The sequence below is a fragment of the Macaca thibetana genome, chromosome 2 (genome assembly GCF_024542745.1).
Source record: "Macaca thibetana thibetana isolate TM-01 chromosome 2, ASM2454274v1, whole genome shotgun sequence".
Classification (NCBI taxonomy): Eukaryota; Metazoa; Chordata; class Mammalia; order Primates; family Cercopithecidae; genus Macaca; species Macaca thibetana.
This window is the reverse complement of record NC_065579.1, coordinates 60032027-60054151: the sequence shown is the minus strand read 5'-3', so window position 1 is coordinate 60054151 and position 22125 is coordinate 60032027. Positions and strand designations below refer to the sequence as shown.

At 39.5% G+C, this 22125-nt stretch overlaps 1 protein-coding gene across 6 annotated transcripts in view; it reads left to right on the top strand.

Moving 5' to 3' along the window:
* VEPH1 (ventricular zone expressed PH domain containing 1) overlaps positions 1-22125 on the top strand; it is a 247970-nt gene that overhangs the window by 110540 nt on the left and 115305 nt on the right. For all 6 annotated transcript variants that reach the window (XM_050779846.1, XM_050779843.1, XM_050779847.1 and 3 more), the window contains one exon: positions 12990-13210. In XM_050779846.1, the coding sequence (XP_050635803.1) occupies positions 12990-13210 (221 nt within the window). The remainder of the gene's footprint in view (positions 1-12989; positions 13211-22125) is intronic.

Genomic DNA, 22125 nt, shown 5'->3' with positions numbered 1-22125 from the left:
CAATAGAATAGGACAAACAATCATATACCAGCAGTAGATAGAAATGTACCTCCTCCAGAGTGATGACCACTGGTTAAAAATGGCTTTTAAAACCTGATACTGGTTTCTCTACAAGGGAAGTATGTAGAATAAGGAAGAGGGGTGGGGTAGGAAGGGGCTCACAGATGCTGCCAATGTTGTTGATAATTTCCTGTTACATTACATATATTTATATACATTCTTTCATATGTAGCGTATATTCCATAATGTCAAAGAAAAATACAATCATCGAATATTTGCTATGTGCCAAATAGTATGTCAAATATGTATCTTTATAATAAAACATTCAGGCTGTACTAAGAAACTTATTTTTAAATTCACTGATATTTCTGGCATCATTAGATCATATTAAAAATAATGCTAATAATAACAATTCATTGATACCATTGTTTTATCACCTACTCTATGCTAGATACTTTACAATTATGTTTTCATTGTTCCTCACAACATCGTGAAGTAGTTGTGTCAGCTAAGATGAATTTGGTAATAGCATATCCAACTAAAGCTGATTCAGAAGAAAAATATTTATTATCTCCTATAACAAGAAGCCTGGAAAATATGGTGGGTCCCCGGTTTGTTCAGAAGTTCCACAACATCATCAAGAACCCTTGATAAGCTTCTTTCCATTCTCTCTCTATCATCATCAGTATACTTGAATTGGCCCCATAAACATACCCCCTCACACTTGAAAAGATAGCTGCCCAGATCCAGGTAGTGCATATAGGTACAACAATGTCTGGTTAAGGAATAGGGATGTGTTCTTCCATCTCTTTTTATCTGGGAGGAAAACATTTTTCAGTAGTCTTCTACCCTAGAAAACTTCACATCAGGTCCAGCTGCCCAGGATTAAATCACATACCCATGCCCTAGTTTAAAGGGAGCCTGAGAAATAGAATAGCTGTTTCCACTTTATAGCAGGCTGGGGGTTCTACTAATAAGAAAGAAGGGGATACGGTGAGATACGATTAGTGATAGGCAATTAAAAGTATCTGCCGCTGAACTCTTAGCTCCAATCTACAGATGAAGCTTAGGCTCAAACTGGTTAAATAAGATACTGTGCCTTTTAAATGGTGCATTTAGACAAGACTGTCCAGTCCACAGCCTGTAGGCCACATGAGGCCCAGGACAGCTTTGAATGCAGCCCAACACAAATCCATAAACTTTCTTAAAACATTATGAGATTTTTTTGTGATTTGTTTTTCAGCTCATCAGCTGTTGTTAGTGCCAGTGTAGTTTGTGTGTGGCCCAAGACAATTCTTCTTCTTCTGATGTGGTCCAGGGAAGCCAAATGATTGTACACCCCTGATGTAGACCATTGATATAGTTTGGCTGTGTCACCACCCAGCTCTTATATTGAATTCCCACATGTTGTGGGAGGGACCTGGTGGGAGGTAATTGAATCATGGGGGCATATCTTTCCCATGCTGTTCTCATGATAGTGAATAAGTCTCATGAGATCTGATGGTTTTAAAAAGAGGAATTGCCCTACATACGTGCTCTCTGTTTTCCTGCTGCCATCCATGTAAGACATGACTTGCTCCTTCTGCCATGATTGTGAAAATGGACTAATACAACCATTTACATTCAAGGTTGATATTGATAATGTGAGGTTTTCATACTATCATGAAGTTGTTAGCTAGTTGCTTTGTAGTTTCTATTGTGTGTTGCAGGCTATGTACTTAAGTGTGTTTCTGCTTTAGCAGGTATCATTCTTTCATTTCATGTTTAGAACTCCCTTAAGGATCTCTTCTAAGGCTGATCTAGTGTTAACAAATTCTCTTACAGCTTCCTTGTCTGGACAATATTTTATTTCTCCTTCATTTATGAAGCTTTAGTATGGTGGGGTATGAAATTCTCGGTTGAAATTTCTTTTCTTTTAAGAGTGCTAAAATAGGCCCCCAATCTCTCCTTGCTTGTAAGATTTCTGTTAAGAAGTCTGTTAGCCTGATGGGATTCCCTTTGTATGTGATCTGCCCTTTTTCTCTAGCTGCCTTTTAGATATTTTTGTTTAGCGTTGACTTTGGACAATCTGGTGGTTACATTCCTTGATGATATTCATTTTGTATGGTATCTCACAGGTGTTCTCTGCATTTCTTATGTCTAGATGCCTACCTTTCTAGCAAGATTAGGAAAGTTTTTGTGAATTATTCCTTCAAATATATTTTCCAGATGTTTTACTTTTTCTCCTTCTTTATCAGGAATACCTGATTGGTATGTCACTTTACATAATCCCAAAAACTCTGGCCTGAGACTAAAATGTCTGTGCAGCCATGCCACTGGTTTACCAAAGAATGGCTGACTTTATATGTACCGGGATTAAAGATGGCATCCCGCTGTCAGTCCCAGGTCTGGGAAAGTACAGTTTTTCCCATTGTCTTTCCTTCAGAATATCTCCAAGAGCTTCTCCCCAAGTTAACTCTAGGGCTTGAAAGAAACAAACTGCTTTCCCTCGGCCTGGGTGGCATGGATCCCAGTGGAAAGGTAAGTCACAAAGGAGGCTGTCTGCCTCTCTTATGTACTGATGACACAGGATTCTTTTGGTGCTGCTTTGCCAGCTGAAAACCTCTATGGCCAGTGGCACCTCTGCCCAAGTTTTTCTTGTGACCATTGGGCTGGCTCTGCCCACTCAGCCTGGCAAGCTGTACTTGGCTCACACTACTGGCCCAGACCCCATATCCACCACGGGTGAGCCAGGCGTGGAATGGCAAGGGATGTGTGAGAGAGATTACAAGATCCGGCCACAGCAAGCCAGGTGCACTGGCTGCTGCAGCAGGCAGCTCCAGGCATCAGCAGAGGTGCAAGCTCCATGCAAGCCTGTAGCTGGACCAGGCATGCCTCAAGCAGCTTCTGCTTTGGGCACTGGTGTCTGGACAAGAGGAATGTGGTGGTGCCCAAAAACTTGGAGATGCCAACAACCGTGGAGCCCCAAGGGGGTGTTACAGCATGTCACAGCTCTGACTCAGGGAGTCCTGAGGTCTGGGCCTCCAGAAGGGTCGCAGCTCTTCTCCCCTAGTCTGGCAAATGGGAGCATGTCACCACCCACAGCTTGGAGGGCTGGCCAGAAACATGTTTCAGCTTGTTCATATTACAGCTCATTCAGTCCTTCTTCCCTGCTCCAGCCCACAGCTCCTGAACAGGCCAGGCCCCACCATTGGTTTCTGTCACATGGGGTGGCCACCTGGCACTGGCAGAGGCCAGGAGGGTTGCAGTATTACAGCTCCTTTTGTACTTACTGTTCAGTGGTCCTGGGTTTTTGTCCCACATCCAAGAAGAATGAGGTTAGGCGGACACCTTGAGAGTGAGCAGGGCAGAGGAGAGTTTTAATGAGTGACAGAACACTTCTTCACATGAGAGGGAAACCCGAAGTGAGTGGCCCCTACCCAAAGGTGGGTAGTCTCAATGTTTGGCTGAGTCTGGGGTTCTTATGGGCTCTGAATAAGGGAGTGCATGCTGATTGGTCCATGGGTGGGCCTGTAAAAATCACCATTTGATTTGCTAAAAGGTATCAAGAAAGTTCTCACTCTGGTTGTGGATTCCAACCAGAACTGGCAGCCCAGTTTTCAGGCTTCAAGTTGTCTTTGGCTTGGGTTTCACCAGGGACCTACCCCTTTCTGCCTAGGAATTTGTCTGTCTCCTGCTGCTATCAGTAGGGCTTCACTCACTTTTATCAGCCAGATGCTGTCATGGGTGTTGTTTCCAGCATTTTCCTCTCCAGGATCTGGGGTGTCCTTCACGATTCTGGTGGAGTCCCATTTTCCTTCTTGAATTAAAGCTCACAGAGTTGATCTTTATGTACTATCTTGCTATTTCCAAATGTCTGAGGCACTCTGAAAATCCTCTAATCTGCCATCTTAGAAAACAAAACAAAACAAAATGAGATGTTTTTAAAAAAATGGTCACAAATAACCAATTCATGACCAACTCCAAAAATAAAACAAATTTCAATATCTCCAATTAACACTACTTCATAAATGTCTTACCAAGCACATCAGGATCCATTTGAAAAAGGATTAGGAGAAAAATTCCTCCTTTGACTTCCTTAAAATTACAATTCTCATTCTATGAGATTGGGATTGGATTCTCATTCTATGGGATTGGAAATTATAATTGTAACCCTAACTCATTGTCCCAAACCAAATGGATCTCTTCTTTTTAAAAATTACATTATTCAAACTTTTTTGTCTTTTATTGGGAGAACCAAGAAAATAAAAGTATTTCAGCATATGCCGTGCTACCCACACTTTTCATATTCTTCTGTAAACAACGAGGTTACAAGTGAAAAGCAAATGACTGTCCCCAGTCTTCAATCTGCACACCTGAGTCAGGTCACATTTACAAAACAATATGTAACGGAGAGAAGAATTAATATGTGGATGGAAAACCATGCTCACATGGATGATTAGTAATTTGCTAGTGAAAGAAAGCCCAATTAGTGCAAAGGCAATAAGAAAATCTGCCCATGGTAGAAAGAAGGGAAGACAAACTGGAAAATATGCTGAAGACCTAAAATCAAATAAAATTTCACCTGACCTCAGTAAAGCTAACCTTGCATCTCTCTGGGTATGATTGCAATGGTTTCATAGAAATTCATCCCAAAGTTTTTTTCTTTTTACAGAAGATCCACAAGATCTGAAATTCATCAATGGATTGGTCTAGCTATATACCCATTTCTATCTATCTGTCTATCTATCTATCTATCTATCTATCTATCTATCCGTCTACTTATCTATTCATCCATCCAGCTCTGTGATTTTACATTTTCAAATTTACCTACTTGCTAAAAATGTCTTTGTAACCCCAAATCAATACTATAGCGCTTTCAAAGTCATTCACAGATGTGCACAGAGTAGCAAAAACTTCAGTTGTCCCCAACTGAAGTTGAACACCGTGATGCCCTGCTTTCTTTGTTCAGCTCTCATACTGTAAACAAGTATCTATTCTTTTCATGGCCTCTTTATTGCCACATTTTTCTTATCTTCATGCTTTTTGTTTTTGTTTTTGGTGATTTCACTGTTTAAAGTGTCCCCTAAGTGTAGTGCTAAAGTAATCTGTAGTGTTCCTAAGCACAAAAAGACTGTGATATGCCTTATGGAGAAAATACATGTGTTGGATAAGTTTTGTTCAGGCATAAATTACACTGCTGTTGGCCATGGGTTCAAATTTAATGAATCAACAGTATATATTAAATATCTTTAAACAGAAACACACATAAAACAATGTTATGTATGAATCAGTTGACAAAAATGTGACCAGAGGCTTGCAGGAAACTAACCCTGAATTTCCTAGAAACAATACTTCAGTATTGTCTAATTCAGGATTGTAATTTTATGGAACATAGCTACTTGTTATTCCCAAATAACAAGAATCAACATATTGTACATACAGTCATCCCTCAATATCTGAGGAGGATTGGTTCCAGAACCCCTGTGGATACCAAAATCCAAGAATACTCAAGTCACTTGTATAGAGTGGCATAGGACTTGCATACAACCTATGCACATCCTGCTGTGTCCTTTAAATCATCTCTAGATTATTTATAATACCTAATAAAATGTAAATGCTATGTAAATAGTGTTATTCTATGTTTCTATCTGTATTATTTTTATTGCTGTATTGTTTTCTATTTTTTTCCAAATATTTTGACCTGCAGTTGGTTGAATCTGTGGATGTAGAACTCTCCAATATGGAGGGCCAACTGTATCTATATAGGGAGGTATATAGAGTGATATATCATCATATTCATCTGCAATATGAGTCTATTGAACAGAGTCCTCTGAGCTGAATTTTCTACCTGCCTACATTCTCCTACATTCAGGTAAACTGTCCTGATTTTCCCATGATTAAGGAGTTTCCCAGGATAAGAGACAAGAGACTTGCAGTGCTAAAACTGGGAAAATCTTGGGGCAAACAAAGAATTGTTCCCCCAATACCAGAGTTTCTCACAGCCAAAGCAGCACTGAGGTGGGAGGAGAGCCCAGTACAAACCCTTCAACTCTTGGTCTGCAGCTAGTAACCCCCCATTAAGAAAGAGATTCTCATGGAATAAATACACTGCCAGGCAGTTAAGCAGTACTGGCCACACTTAGGCTTTTGAAGGCTCCTAAGAAAGGCCTGGGTCACTCTGGCAAAGTTCCACTGAGAGAACATTAACAAAAAACTCATTTGCTTTACATTTCTAATGGCCCTTGCAAGTGTATCTTTGATGTGTGTAGAGATTTCAAAGCGTTGAACTATGAAGAAAGATTGTGTTTAAATCAAATAGTGTAAAATACAAATGCCCGGGGAATGCAATATTTTCATTCAGGCAACTAATATATCATTTTCTTTTACATGTGTAAAGTGATAAAAGACAGTGGAGAGAAAAATGTGGATTATAGGGCCAAATCCACATTTCCTACATCAGCAAATTCTCAAATTTTCAGAGATTTAGGACTCCACATAGACCAGTGATTCTCAACTTTGGCTGCACATTTGAATCATCCAAGGGGTTTAAAAATTCCTATGCCTGAGCTCCACCCATTTCAATAAAATTGAATAGGAATTGGGAAGCAGGAGAGATGTACTTGGCATCAGAATAGTTTTAACAGCTTTCCAGGTGATTCTAACGTGCAGCCAGTGCTGAGAAACACTCACAAGGAGGACAGCATTGAGAAAGAATATCAGGAAACTTCTGTGTTCAGCAGGGAAGAATGAATGCTGTCATCAGCTGGTGATGCCTACCACAGGTGGAGTACAGAAAGGAGGGCTGCAGCCTACAGAGCTGCCCTAAATGGTTTTTATCAACCCTAGTGATGTGGAAACATTCAAACTCTGGAATCAGACGGATCTTGATTTAATATTGGCTCTGCCACTTATGACTATATTATACTTATACAACTTTAATGAAGTTACTATCCTCTTGACATCAGCATCCTCATCTAGATACTCATTTTGCAAGGTCATTGTGAAGATTAAGTGAAAATGCGTATGTCAAGTACCAGACACACAGGGGATGCTTAGTGTATGGAAACTATTGTTGTTATTATCAGACCCCCACATTTTCATGTTTGGCCATTTTCTGAGTTGTGTTCTTTTATTCTGCAAAGAATAACAGAGTAGCTTTATGAAATTGGACTAGTAGTATTATAAAAACAAAATAATAAAAAGTGAAAAAAATGGCCAATGCAATTTTGCAAACATATAATCTAGTTCAGGGGTCAACAAGTTACTGCCTGTGGGCCAAATCCAGCCACATCCACTCATTTATTTTTTGCTTTTAGCTCTTTTCCCACAACAAGAGACCATCTGGCCCATTAAACTGGAAATATTTACTGTCCATTCCTTTAGAGAAAATATTTATTTGACTTCTGATCCTAGTTCATCAATACTCAGTGTGGTTCATGGACACCAAGACCCTTTCAGGGGATCTGTAAGGTCAAAGCTATTTTTACAATAATACTAAGACATCATTTACCATTTTCACTGTGTTGACATTTGCATTAATAGAACAAAGCAATGGTGGGTAAAACTGCAAGTGCCTAGGCACAAACCAAGATACAAGACAGTGGCACCAAAGTGTACTCGTAGCCATATTCTTTACCACCACACATTTGCAGGACAAGAAAAAAAGCCAGTTTCACCTTAGTCAGTGTTTCTCAGCCTTGGCAATATTGACATTTTGGACTAAACCACTCTTGGTTGTGTGGTTATCTTGTGCGTTGTGGGGTGTTTGGCCTCTACCCACCAGATACCACTAGCCCTCCCTTTCTCCTAGTCATGACAAAAGTGTCTCCAGACCTTCTCCAAATGCGCTCTGGGGAGGAAAAAAAATCACTCCTCTCCCTTTCTTTTCCCCACTCCCTCCCCCTGGGAACCACTAAATTAACCTGATGAAGCAGTAGAAATTATTAATTTTATTAAATCTCAATCCTGAGTACACATCTTCTTAAGTTTCTCTCTGGCTAAATGGGAAGGATGCATTGGCTTGGCACTTATGCTGCTGATTGCAATACAGAAATTCAGTGGTTATCTTAAGAAAAAAAAAAAAAACCCTTGTGTTATTTGCCTATGTGCCAAACTAACCACTTTTTTTTATGGAACAGTTTTTACTTGAAACAATAACTAATGAACAATCTATGATTCTTCATTTGGGGCTATTTGGTAGACATTATACAGAAAATGAATGAAGTGAGCCTTTCCTTTCAAGCAAAACTACAGATATTAGTATTTGTTGCCAGTGATACAATTTGAGCTTGCATATGAAAACTGAAGTTTTGGAAAATCTATATCGCCACTGTAAACTTGAAAGTTTCCCAATACTTACAAGACTTTTCTGATGAGATCAGTGGTGAAAATAGTGAATGCAATGTTTTATATTATATAATGAAATGCATCAACCTCTGGAAGATATGCCAAACTCAGTAAACCAGTATTTTTCCAAATGACTAATGCTTAATATTTCAAAGTCATGCATAGGCAAAATATTTAATCAAAGTGCAAGACAGACCAGCGGATTTTAATGTAATAGGATACAAAGTTAATTAAAGTCACATATCACAACTAACCTTTGAGAAACTACTACTTGGTGAGTTTTGGTGTAGTATCCAAGAAGAATATTCACAATTATCAAGGCAATTCTGAAAATAGTCCTCCCTTTTCTAACTTCATATCTTTATGAGGCCAGATTTAACAGATCAAATACAGAAACGTATGAGAATCTAGACGTCATCTATTAAGCAGTTACTAAAAAAAAAATGCAAAAATATACAGGAATGCAAGTCTTCTCACTAAATTTTTTTGTTTTGGAAAATGTGATTTTTTATGAAAATATACATTTTAAAAATTGCCTATTTTAACTTCCAATATGGCCAATATCAATAGATATAAGCCAAATGACAAAAACGCTGGGATCTTTGATAATTTTCAAGAGAGTAAAGGGGTCCTAAAACCAAAAGATTTGAGAATTGCTGATCTATTTTGTGTTTGCAGAGTATTTATAATATTTATGTAACTAAATTAAACATTATTAACAATAAAGACCACATAACTCTAATGATGAATGAGATATAGGAAAAAGGAGTGGGAAAATATGTACATAGGTCGTTTAGTTTTTTGGGTACTTTTTGTTTTTGTTTTTTGATGGGAGGAGCTGGCAGTATAGCAAGTGAGGGTCTAGATGTAGAAACAGGGAGGGCATATGTGGCCTTGAGCAATTTAGTCTCCTATCTGTGCTTCAGTTTCCTCATTGTTAAAGTGGCAATGATTCCAGTACTTACAGCATTATTTGGAGGATTACATGAGTAAATCGCTAAAAAGAGTATAGAATAGGCTTGGTGCTTAGAGTAAGTGCCCTGTCTGGGTCAGCTATTTTTGTTTAATAATAAACAATGAATTTGTGTCAGCAGGGATAAGGTCAGACCCACAGTTATGGCTTACAGGTGCTGACCCTGTCACCTCAATGGGATGACTGAAAGCAGGAAAATCCAGTCACTAGCCCCCAGAGACAAAATATCATGAAGCTGAGAAAGAACTTAGAATCTCCTAACCCCCTTCCTGCCCTAATATCACACTTTCTAATCCAGAATCACATCTGTTACCCCTGTGAGGTACATGGATGTGCTCCAAGGTTTCAGAGCAAATGATGTGAGGTTGGCTTGGTTTCATACGTCAGTTCCAGAGCAGTTATAATTTTTCTTGTTCCTGCACTGTGATTAATTTTCCCTTCAGCTCAGTTTGGCTGCCAGCAATCATTTGGAATTACGTTGATTTCAGCAAAGACCCACACAACGACCTTCACCTTTTAAAAGACACATGCTTTAAAGAAGGGGCTTGCAAATTTTTATAGTGAGAAGGATTCTTAATGAAACCATGGGGACATTTATTGCATAAGCAAATGAAATGTTTGTGAAATGGTTTTAAAAATTCTAATGAAAAATCTACTTCTGAAAGTAAGGAAGTTACCTCAAATTTTAAATTATATCTTAGTAGGACAAACAGTATATAAAATTCAGTTCCTGTATCTTCCTACCACCCTATATCAAGCAGGATAAATTTACGGTAATTGTTTTCTAAGGTTGCTGAGAATGTTGAGTTGAGAGTCTGAAACCTTGCCAAATTCGAATGTCACCTTCTCTCTGAGATGTGTCCTAAGTACACCATTTACCATTGGCTCCCCATTTTTCATTTTCCTTGAGGCACATTTCTCCATCTAACACACTATATATTTTACATAGGTATTTTGTTTAGTGTCTTTCTGCCTCAATATTGTGGCAGGAATTTTTGTACTTTTTCTTCAGTGATATGTTCCTGACTTCTAGAACGGGGTCTGGCCTATGGTAGGGACCTCCCACATCCAGCTTTTACCTTTAAATTGGGAATAAAAAATGTCCCTTGATTCATTGCATATCATGAATTCATACATAGAGCCTTTGAAGTAATAAATGAGTCTATGTTGCAAAAAAAAACCTGTTGGACCCAAGAGCATTTAAGTATTGTTCTGCAACCTGGCAATTGTATGAGCCAAAATATGAAACAGGGGCTCCAGGAACATATTCCAGGGGTCTTTCATTTTCATTCATCTAACATTATTCTTTGATGAATAGATGTCTTTAGCTTCAACCAGCTGTCCAGCTCATGAAAGCACAAACCTCTGTCTCACATACCCATACAGGACACTGTGCCTTAGTGGGGTTTAAAAAATAAATAAGGGATTGATGGCAGAAGTACCCCATTTTCCCCAAGTGATGTGTTCCAGTGCAATCGTACATGGAATATTTGAAAATCAAGTACCAAAAATGAGGGAACTTCACTACTTAAATTTGTTCTGTACTAAATATTTATTGTAAAGCACAGAATTCCTTTGTAACAACATGCTTTATAAGGTCATATTTTGATATCTAAGATTTTCTTAAATCAGTAAATTGAGACACACACACACTGGGTGTAGAATCCACAAGCTCAATTTTGGGCCAGGATGATGATTGATGAATAAGAAGTAGCTCCTTTAGAAGACTTGACTGGCACATGTAACCATTAGGAAATTATAAATAAAAGGTGGGGGGGATTGTGTGTTCTTCAAAAGCAAGGGCATCCTTTCATTCACCTTTGTTATCTGGAGTCTCGTAAAAGCATATTATAGGCATGCCATACCTATTTGGTGATTGAATAAAATCATGAGTAAGCAAATGATCAAATGCAATTAAGTACTAAAAAGATTTTTGGCTAGACATGGTGGTTCACGCCTGTAATCCTAGCATTTTGGGAGGCCGAGGCAGGAGGATTACTTGAGCCCAGGAGTTCGATACCAGCCTGGGCAACATAGTGAGATCCTGAAATAAAAAAATAGTCAATTGTGGTGGCACACGCCGGTGGTGCACCTACATAGGAGACTGAGGCAGCAGTATAGCTTGAGCCCAGGAGGTCAAGGCTGCAGTGAGCCATGATCACACCTCTGCACTACAGCCTGGTCAACAGAGTGAGACTCTGTCTCAAAAAGATACTAAAATAAAAGAAAATTTTAAGATTTTTAAAGAGTCTATAATGCAGTAAAAATTTACACAGAAGGAGTCACTGGAGACAGCCGCATGGAAGAGTTGCACCTTGTAGGAAATTAAGGCTTCAAATGCTAGAACAAAGGGTAAATAGGAATTCCTAACAAGGAGAGTAATCTAGATCTGTGCACCAATCGGTTAGAAGGACTGTGAGCAGCAACCTCCAATATATATTTATTTATATTTATACGTATGTTCCACTACATTAACAAGAAAAAAATTTAGACATACACAAAAATAAGATTTTAAAAGAAAAGTTAAAGATGAAATAAGTAATATTTTAAATTGTTATTTATTAATGGTATATCATTATTTCTATTGGGCATAAATCTACATTTCCAATAACCTTTTCAATAATTTTGAATATTGAATTTTATGGCTAACTTCCAGTCATATCAGATTGGATCACATTGCCTCAAAATATGGCTAATAAGGAATTTTAATAGGTATAAGAGATGTGTCAGCTAAGCCATTTTCTTATTTGCTCATGCCTACATTATTCATATTGTCCTTAATCCTCTGTTCTTTGAAGGAACTTAAATGACTTGTGAAAGTTAGCTTGGTTAAAGCTAGATAATAGAATCTACTCAATCGGCCAAGCACATAAAAACTGTAATACACTGAAAGATGCTTAAAGTTAACAAGTCAGCGAGAAAACCTGTGGCAAGGAAATCAACCTAGCACACTAGTGGAATATGCAACCATCACCCGACAGATGGGTTGAGTGTGCCAGGGTCAAGGCTCACTTTAAGACCATGGACCACACCTGCCCCATGCAGGTGGAGTTAGCAGTTCACATAGTTGTGAAAGGTGCATGTGTGGGGTCCGATCATTTATGATGGTTGAGATATTTTGACCTGGAAAGATAGGTTAATGAGAATATTTGCATATTAGTCTGTCCTGGAAATCAGGAACAAATTAAAAACCTCAAAGAAGCAGATTCAGAGGAACTATGAATGAAACCTATTATTCAACTTGAGCTAGCTCCCTGAGTGTCAACTCCCTATAGAATCTGCTGCTCATGGGACTCTGATTTTTTTTTTTTTTTTTTTTTTTTTTTTTTTTTTTTTTTTTTTTTTCTGAGACTGTCTCCCTCTGTTTCCCAGGCTGGAGTGCAGCGGCACTATCTTGGCTCATTGCACCCTATGCCTCCTGGGTTCAAGCAATTCTCATGCCTCAGCCTCCCGAGTAGCTGGGATTATAGGCATGTGCCACCACGCCCAGCTAATTCTTTGTATTTTTTGTTGAGACGGGGTTTTGCCATGTTGACCAGGCTGGTTGCAAACTCCTGTTCTCGATCAGGAGTTCCAAGCCATCCACCCACCTCAGCCTTCCAAAGTGCTGGGATTACAGGTGTGAGCTACCGTGCCTGGATGATTTTCTTTTAAAAGATAAACCTATTTTCTTCATTGTTTTTGGCAGGAGAGAGCCAGGAGCTGCCTGACATACCTGGTGAGCCAACTGGCCAACATGGAGCATTCGTTTCACCATATTCTCCTGCTGGAGATTAAAGGCATCACCGACACCTTCTCCTCAATCTTGGGCCCTCAGAGCAGAGACATCTTCCGCATGAGCAACAGCTTCACCGCCATTGCTAAACTCCTTACCCGACAACTGGAAAATGCGAAGGCTGGAAGTGGCAGGTGAGCAAGAGCTTCTGTGTACCTCAGGGAGCTGCTGTGCACCTGTGGAGGTAGAATGCAGACAGCTAAGCCTTTCTAACTGCCAAAGGAAGCTAAAACCTGTATCTCAACAGAGAATAATATCTGTACAAATTATGGCACTTGCCAGAATCTTTCTTCTAAATATGTGAAAACAAGAATGTAACAAAACAATAAAAAGGTTCACAAAATATGGTAAAGGAATAAGAACGTAGTACAAGGAATATTTTATAGCACCCGTTTATTTACTCAACAAATTTAACAATTTAAGTTGTCATACTGAATAATTTAACATAGCTTACTGCGTACCAGGAAGCTAGACACATATAGAGAGATAATAACATGTTCCTTGTATTCAAGAAGCTCACTGACTAGTATGAGATAAATATTTAAGTGCATAATGGGAGAATGGCAGAATGGCGGAAAGCTTATGCTTATCAACATGGGTTCAAGAGGCATGGAAAATACAGAGATGGAGTATCTACTTCTGTATCAAAGGGAGAGGGGTGGAAATCTGATATCAGAAGAGGTTCCCCTGAAGAGGTGATATTTTGAACCAAGTAGCGAAAGATGACCAGATTTCACCAGGCTGTCTTTCGGGCAGCATTTGAAAAAGCACTTTCTGGAAACAGAAGTCATTTTGTATGACTAGGGTTATGTCACAAGGAAAATAACATTAGGAGTGCTAATGAAGTGGTAGGCAGGGACCAGAGGATGACAGGCTCAACAAAGTGGACTAAGGAGTTCAACTTTACCCTCTAAGCAGTGAGGAGTGATTGTGGAGCTTCGTACATGGCAGGGTACAATCAGTCCAGATTTCAGGAAGCCCATCCTGGCCCCAGTGCAGAGGATGTCTCAGGAAGAGGCAGATGAGCCAGATCAAATGAGGGAAGAGCAGAAAAGTGTGCATAGGTGTTGGCCATGAGGAAATTATTGACGATTGATGTGAGGAAGCTGCCATTGGTGTGGCTAGCAGAAAACAGGGTGATGGGGGTTGCAGAGAGAGAGGACACAATGCACAAACTGGCGTTTTAAAGAAGCTTGTCTTTGGAAAAAATATGCAAGGCCATGCAAGATTGAGGGAGGGGTTTTATTTGTTTTGCTATGTTTTGAATAGAGAGAAACTTAAAAAGCTTTATGACCTTTAGAAGTTACAAAAGCCCTTTAAGTATGTAATCTCATTTGATCTTCATGACCATTCTACAGGCAAGAAGGACAGATGTCACTTACTCCTAGTTTATAGAAGAAGAAACAGAGGCTCAGATACTGGTTAAATATATTCCCAATGTTACACAATGACTAAGTGACAGAGGATGGACTCAACCGCATCTCCATAATTCAGATCACAGGCAATGGAAGGTGCACAGTTATGGAGGAGGGTGGGGCCATTTGCGACTAATGTCAAATTCTGTGGGGGTTTTTTGGAATAACAAATGATGCATGCCATTTCCAGTGTGAAACAAGAATTCCATGAGAGGTCATCTTGATAGAGTAGTGAGCATTTAGTCATTTGGGTCCACTTTATGTTCATCATGGTGTAGAGCCTGGAGGTCCTAAGAGACATAAGGTACTATCCTTACCATCAAGAGTCACAGTCAGAGGATGTGATGTGCATGGAGAAAAAGGAATGCACTCTCCAGCAGCCAGGGAGTCGAATATTTCACAGAGAAGGTAAAATTTAAGTTCATTTCCTATTTATTATCTTCCACATGCCAAGCATTTCTCTAAACACTAGGTCAAGTTGCACAGAATGAATGAAAATTCCTCAGATAGGGTAGAAAGGACACCACAAACAAACAACCAAAAATAAATAGCACATGCCAAGATACAAGGGCTTAATAGTATGTGCTCAGACTAAGGAAAGACAATTTGTTCAGTAGGGCAAGAAAGTAAGTTGAAAAGTTAGGTCAGAGGCAGATTATCAGAGGCCTTACATGCTATGTTAGAAGCAAGGGTTTGTTCTATAAGCAACATGTAAACTTGGAAAGATTTTACTCCAGAGAATGATCACAGCTCTTAGCACAGGAATTAGCAGATAGTAAGCACTCAAATATTTTCACCAAATGAATAGGTAAATCAGGAGTAACTAACATCATAAAGCATTGAATTAATTTGACTGGAGCACCCAGCTGGCAAAAGACAAACTGAGAGGTCTAGACAAAATGATGAGAGCCTAAGAAGTCAGGGCAGATCATTATAGTAGAGAACACAAAATTACGAGGAACTGATCACCTATTGGAGGTGGAGTAAGAAGAGGGTAGTGGATGAACACCCAGAGATATGTAGCTTAAGTGATTGCACAGAAATGGAGATGATACTGATAACCAAGAAAGGAGGTTGCAGGAGGGAAGCCAACCTGGGACGGCCTCTTAGCCCCTGCACAGAGAACATAATCTGACCAATAGTGTCATCAAAGTCAATAACTATTCACAGAGGTAGAGTCATTGTAAATGTCCTTTTCTTTCAACACAATGGGTTTGATCGAGCATATAAAAATGTGTTGTCACCTCATTTGATATACAGATGCCTATTAGAAGAGTTTCTTAACCTTGGTATTGTTGATATTTGGGCTAGACTGAGTCGTAAGGCTGCCATATGCATTATGGAATATTCACCAGCAGTGCTGGCCGCTACCCACTAGATGATAGAAGAAGCACCCCCTTTCAATTGTGACAACCAAAAATGTCTCCAGGTTTTGCTAAATGTCCCTGAGGAAACAAAAACCTCCCCCACTTGAGAATCACTACTATATACATATACCATTCAAAAATAGCATTTTCATAGACCCATAAGTTAACTGGCAATAAGCTAAACACGTGGCAGCATCCAGGAGAATCAAGACCAGCATCATTAAAAAGATTTGCCATTTATATGCACCCACAAAGTCGCTGTTGGACAATTTTAATGATGTGGTTTTAGAAATTTGGTTTACGGTCTCTGCAGCTGGTGTCTGAGGGAGCCATTCTGTGCTGTATGCACAGCTGAACTGTGTGTGTCTTCTCCAAGCCATGGCTGAGATGTGCCATGAGTGAAAGTTTGAGCCCATGTCCTGGCCAGTGCTCTCCTATTCTCTATTGTCCCTATGGACACAAGGTTTCAAGAGGCCAGTTGACATTTCTGAGATTATATATGTGAAAATCTTTACATAAAGAGAAAAAATATTATATAAGGGTGTTACTTAGGCATCTTAACAGGAAAATCCATTTTTAATAAGTAGGCCTGTATTAGTCCATTTTCATACTGTTGTAAAGAACTGGCTGAGACTGGGTAATTTATAAAGTCAAGAGTTCGGCATGGCTGGGAAACCTCAGGAAACTTACAATCATGGAAGAAGGCAAAGGGGAAACAAGACACCATCTTCACAAGGCAGCAAGAGGTGCCAAGCAAAGCAGGAAGAGCCCCTTATAAAACCATCAGCTCTCATGAGTACTCACTCACTATCGCGAGAACAGCATGGGGGCTACTGCCCCCATGATTCAATTACCTCCACCTGGTCTCTCCCTTGACACATGGGGATTATGGGGATTACAATTCCAGATGAGATTTGGGTGGGGACACAAAGCCTAACCATGTCAAGCCCAACTCAATTAGCAATTAGCAATGAACAATTTCCCCAAGAAAAGAATTTAGGAGATATGTAGATAGGAAGAAAAAATAAGGTCCTACTTGAAAATATGAGTCTGCATATATGAGAATGCATTTAAAATATTTTTAAACTATTTTTCTGAGGTTAGAGGGCAGGAGAGTATGAAACAAAGAAAGAGCAAAATGAAATATAAAGAGATGAAAAGGTCACCACTCACCTCATACCACTACTGCCATCATCCCCCACCTCAACCTCTCTCAACTGAAAATACTTCTCTCAGTTCAACCCTCATTGTCAATCTTCTTCTAATTGATTGTAATTATTCAGTGGGAATCTCTAAACCCTCGTGTGGACAGCCAGTCTTTTGTCTGAATGGCTCATCCTCTCTGGGATGGTTGTTAAGGCTTCTCTCCCAACATCTTTTCCTTGAATACCCTTCATTGTGACCATTTAACTTCAGTCATTTTAATCTCTGCCCTCAAAGCAGAAAGGTCTACACTTTTGTCGAAAGCATGCAGCAAAATCTGATCCTTACAATTAAAGGGGAAATGAATAAGTGAAGAGAGCTTGAAAGAAAATTAAAGATGATAAAATTCAAAACAGATGTCATCTAATTTACAAAGCTGACACATAGCCCAGCAGGCCAGATTTTAGACTTCAGGCCAAAACTACAAGATTATCAAAAGAAAAACAATTAGCATCCTAGAGAGAATGAAAAACTGAAGCAGACAGGAGCCTTTCTTGTGCCAAATGACTGAATAAATTGAGTGAGTTTTGTTAGAAGCACCAGGTGAGCCCACTTGCACTTTTCCTGCTCCTGTTTTAGAAAGCATGTTTATATGTAAATAATAAACCAACAGAGGCTAAATAACAGGACAGCCAAGCAAAGCATTTATATTTTTTAAATTAATTCTGCAGAAGCAAAAGTGTACAAGAGCTATTATGCATTGAAAAGGAGAAGGTGTCAGGTTGGAGAAGAGATCTATACCTTTCAATACCGTGCAAGTCCTAGCTACCCCTAAACATCAAGCTGTTTGTCTGCCAGGGCCCAGTTGAAGCTGGAGAGGGAGAGGGTGAGCTCAGGGCACCTCTGTAACTGACTGAGCCGAGCAGTGGAGTGATCATTGCCTAGAAGATGCCTTTGCCAAATGAATGTGGCGCCAGGGAGGCTGCTATAATCAGGCACCATCAGAATGGGGGCAATTTGTCACAGGTGGTCTTAGTAGGCGGTTACGCTCAGGCCCCAGTTGGGGATGGAAACTTTGAGGGATGGAATTTGTGGAAAGAAAGCAGCAGTGGGAGATAAATTTGAGGAATGAAAAAAGATAGGGAGAGAGGATGATGATGGCAAAAAGCAGAAGGGGAGACCTGAGGAAAAAGGAGAAGGGGTCCTGACACAGGCCTGGGGCAGAGGAGGGTGAAGGAAGGTTACAGTTCTCTCAGATCCAGCCTGCAAACTTCAGTCAAAGCCATGAAAGTCATGGGGGAAAAAAAGAAGTTTTTTTTGTAAGAAAAGTTTAAGACAAAGTGTGTGATTAAAGCTTCTCCAATCGTTTGGCTTAATTACATGAATGTTGCATTTTTTTGTTGTTTTGGTGGTGATGGTAGTAGTGATTATGAGATTTTATGTTTGCTCTTCACTTTAAGAATCAGGCCTGAAAACAGAAAGGGATAATAAAAGCTAAATTATAGTCAAAACTGACTGAATAGGTGTAAATCTGACTTTGGTATAAGTGAAAAGAGATGACACAAAGGAGGGAAGGAAATAAAACAATAGCACATGCGAGAGAATGAAGGGAAAATACGGTAAGTCGACTATGTTCACAGAAAAATGACTCCAGGAAATCTGTCTTCCTTGGAGTGGCTCCAGAATTCCATTTATCCCACATTCCATGCAATGAACATCAAAGAAACGGAGCACAGCAAAGAGACACATTTGATGTATTGTGTGGCCCTAATGTATACTCAAGTAACACTGCCTGTAAAGAACCCTTTCAACTACGAGGCCCTTTGCAACCTGTCATTCCAGAGTTCCCATCTTGACATCCTGGGAGTCACATCAGAACCTAACTCTGCTGAAATAACAATAATGCACATGCTTAGACATCATTTCCCCAAGACATTGTCCGAGACCTTGAAAGTAATGGCTCTTCACTGAGTCCACAACACAAATTTCAGAAAACAGGGGGCCAAGTTCTTCTCTGCAACTCTGCAAAAAATTCTGCATATGTAGGCCTGATCAAGCTTTAAACCAGCTCTTACCACATGGTAGATCCTGTGCTAGGGGCTTTCACCTCTGATATATTGTTTAATCCTCACAACAAAAAAGTCTTTTCATATGCATCAGGATAATAGAAACTTCATATTAGAGCATAATAGGGTAAACCTTTCAGACAAACAAGAACAAAGTAAAATTCTTGCTGAGTCCATGGTAATTCCTGGAGGGTCAATAATACAAATGCCCAGACATCAGTTCATTAAGTTTCTTTTAATTTCTTCTTTTAATCTGGTCCAATGAATCTCAAATTTCAGTGTGGATGAGAGTTACTGTGTTCATAGTATTACATGGATAATTCAAAAGAATTTTAAAGGAATGTCAAGGGTAACTTTTGCCTATTCCTCCCCAAACTGGTACCCCACTAACTTTTACCATCGCCTTCTAGAATGCCCTCTTTGTGCCTCTCTTCCCATTGAAGGCTGGCATTCAGAACCAAGACTCCAGTTTGCTACTACTTCTCCATGAGGCCTTTTCCACCCACCATCACACATAGTGATCTGTACTTTCCTCTCAGCTCCCACAGCTCATACAACCTCTCTACCTCCCAGCACATGCCATCCTGCCCTGGAGTATTAGGTGTCCTTCTGTGTCCCTCTACTCTTCCACAAACTTGAAGAGCTAATATTCACACCCTATGCTCTATGGAAGGAAAAATAAGATCTTATAAGTGTTTACAAGAACTTCCACATTTTTAGGTAAGACATGTTTGTACAAAGAAAAACTGATTCTTTGAAAGCAGCTGTTGGTTCAGGGAAGGTACACGAGTCAGTTCAGAACCATAATTAAAAACATGTGACATTCTGGTCACCGTTGCCCCTGCTTAGGAAAAGCTGACTGTAATTTTGCACCACCAAGGTAAATTTTAAGAATGAAACAAGAGTTTTGATAAGAAACAAGTAAATCTTTTCAATCTAGAGAGGTCTACGGTGGTCACTTGTATAAAAAGAAAACCATAACAGCCATTTGTGGCAATAACAATAGCTGTGGCTGTTGTTACTTCTCTGCGCATGGAAAAGGAAGGAAAGGCTTCGGTTTTGGGCCCCTCTTCTTACTGAAGAGGTTAAGTCTGACATGTTGTACCATTTATGTTCCATCTGTTGTTCATTTACTCCACCAGTTGTCCTCCCTTAACGCAGCATTTAGGGTGATGTGAAGGTCTTTAAAGGTATTTCAGGAATTCGTCTATCAGCAAGACATGTAGCTAGGAGACACTGTTATCAGCTTTGGAGACAATGAAGCAGGTCCAGGGAGTGTGAGACCTCAGACAGGCTGGCTCTGCCATAGAAGGACACAGTAGGGTAGAGACTCGGGCAGCCCCAGTACGGAGTGCGGGCAATTTAATATCAGCTTCATGGGGAAGCAGGTCCATTTTCTGTAACATAGCAATGTTCAAAACACAAGGCACACAAGAAAAGAAAGCTTTTCATCAGGCACCCATGCCTTGGCTTCCCATTTCAAGCAAGACAGAGAACACCAAAATTCTAGCCTAGGGAAAGAGGAAAAAGGGTGTTTGTGGGAGAAGAGGTAAGAGGACCTTGACCCTCTACAACCCACGTGAGAGGAGTGACAGGGTGCCAGCTGGTGCTCAGACGCTTCTTCCTGGACCCTGATGACCTAGCTATTTGCTATTTTGGTTCCCCAAATGCTCCCTGTTCCTTTTTAGTATCTGTCATAATTGAACTTTAAAGTTGCCATTTGCATGACATTTTCTGAGTTTTGAACACCTTTTTAGATTGTGTTAAAAGAGGGTGCCAAAATTCATTTTTCCAATCAATACGAAGGGTTGTTCCAGTGACTATATATCAACTCTATTCTGGTGTCTACTTCCCACAGAATGTTATTCAGAGATATCAGAGTGTAATAACTCTTCTTGGTTACCATGCTAGATCACCAATGCCCTAATATGTATTACGTATTCCTGGGGTAGATTCAGATGTAACCTGAACCACACCTATTTAGAGGAAGTGTGGAGAGTAGAGTGTTAAGTGTGAGCTCTGGAGGCAAACAGTTGGATTTAATGTTGGTGTAACTAAGTGACCTTCAGTATGCTTCAGTTGCCTCATCTGTAAATGGAGTTACTAATAGGGCCAGCCTCACTTGATTGTATGAGAAGCAATTCATGTACCAGATTTAGAACAGTGAAGACTATACATAGAAAGCCCTCTGTAAATGTTAATGAGTAGCATTAGCACATTTTTACAGGTGTGTATTATAATAGGTGATGGCATATCCACTAGACCAGTGTCCATCTGCAAACTGTTTCTTATCAGACTACAGTGAAGCGATTGCAGATATTAAAAATAAGAAAATAAGAAGTTGGAACTTTTATAGCAATTTAACATTGCTATAATAACCAAATACCTGATCAGTAGACATTGTATGTCTTGTTTTATTCATTGCATTTGTCTAGTAATTTATTTTTGCTATTTTTACAAAAATACTGATCTGTGAAATGAAAATTTAAAATAAATAATTCTTTACTACAGTGAGTTACTGTATTAAATGTTGGATGCAGCTGGACCCAGACTAAGCCTGGGAACTCTCTTTAATACCTAATATTTTGTTCCCTAAACTTTCTTCTGGGACAGAAAGGAAAGAGATTTAATAAATGAAAGGTGATGAACACACACCATTGTGACCATGGTTGAGATACAGCAACTCTAAGATGGGTTACAGCTGAGGAAAAATGGTTCTTAATATTATTCATATTCATCATAAAGCAAAAGGTAGGCTTTTCATTAGTTGGCAACCTGAAGGTTGTTAACTAAACTTTGCTGTAGGTAAGGGCTGAATTCTAGGTAGACTAGGAATTGAATCACAGAATTTTATGTAGGAGTTCTAGCCCCAGCTCAGTTATTGATGTGTTTTAATTATTTCCCTCCATTTCTGGGTAACTATGCTTCTATCAATTAAAATTGGGTTACAGTATCATATTTGAGATGAAGACTAGGAGAAGATGTATCAAATAGGAAAATTTTAACCATTTTTCCTGCTCTTCCAGTGTCAAATGCCAGGAGTGACAATGTCTTAGCT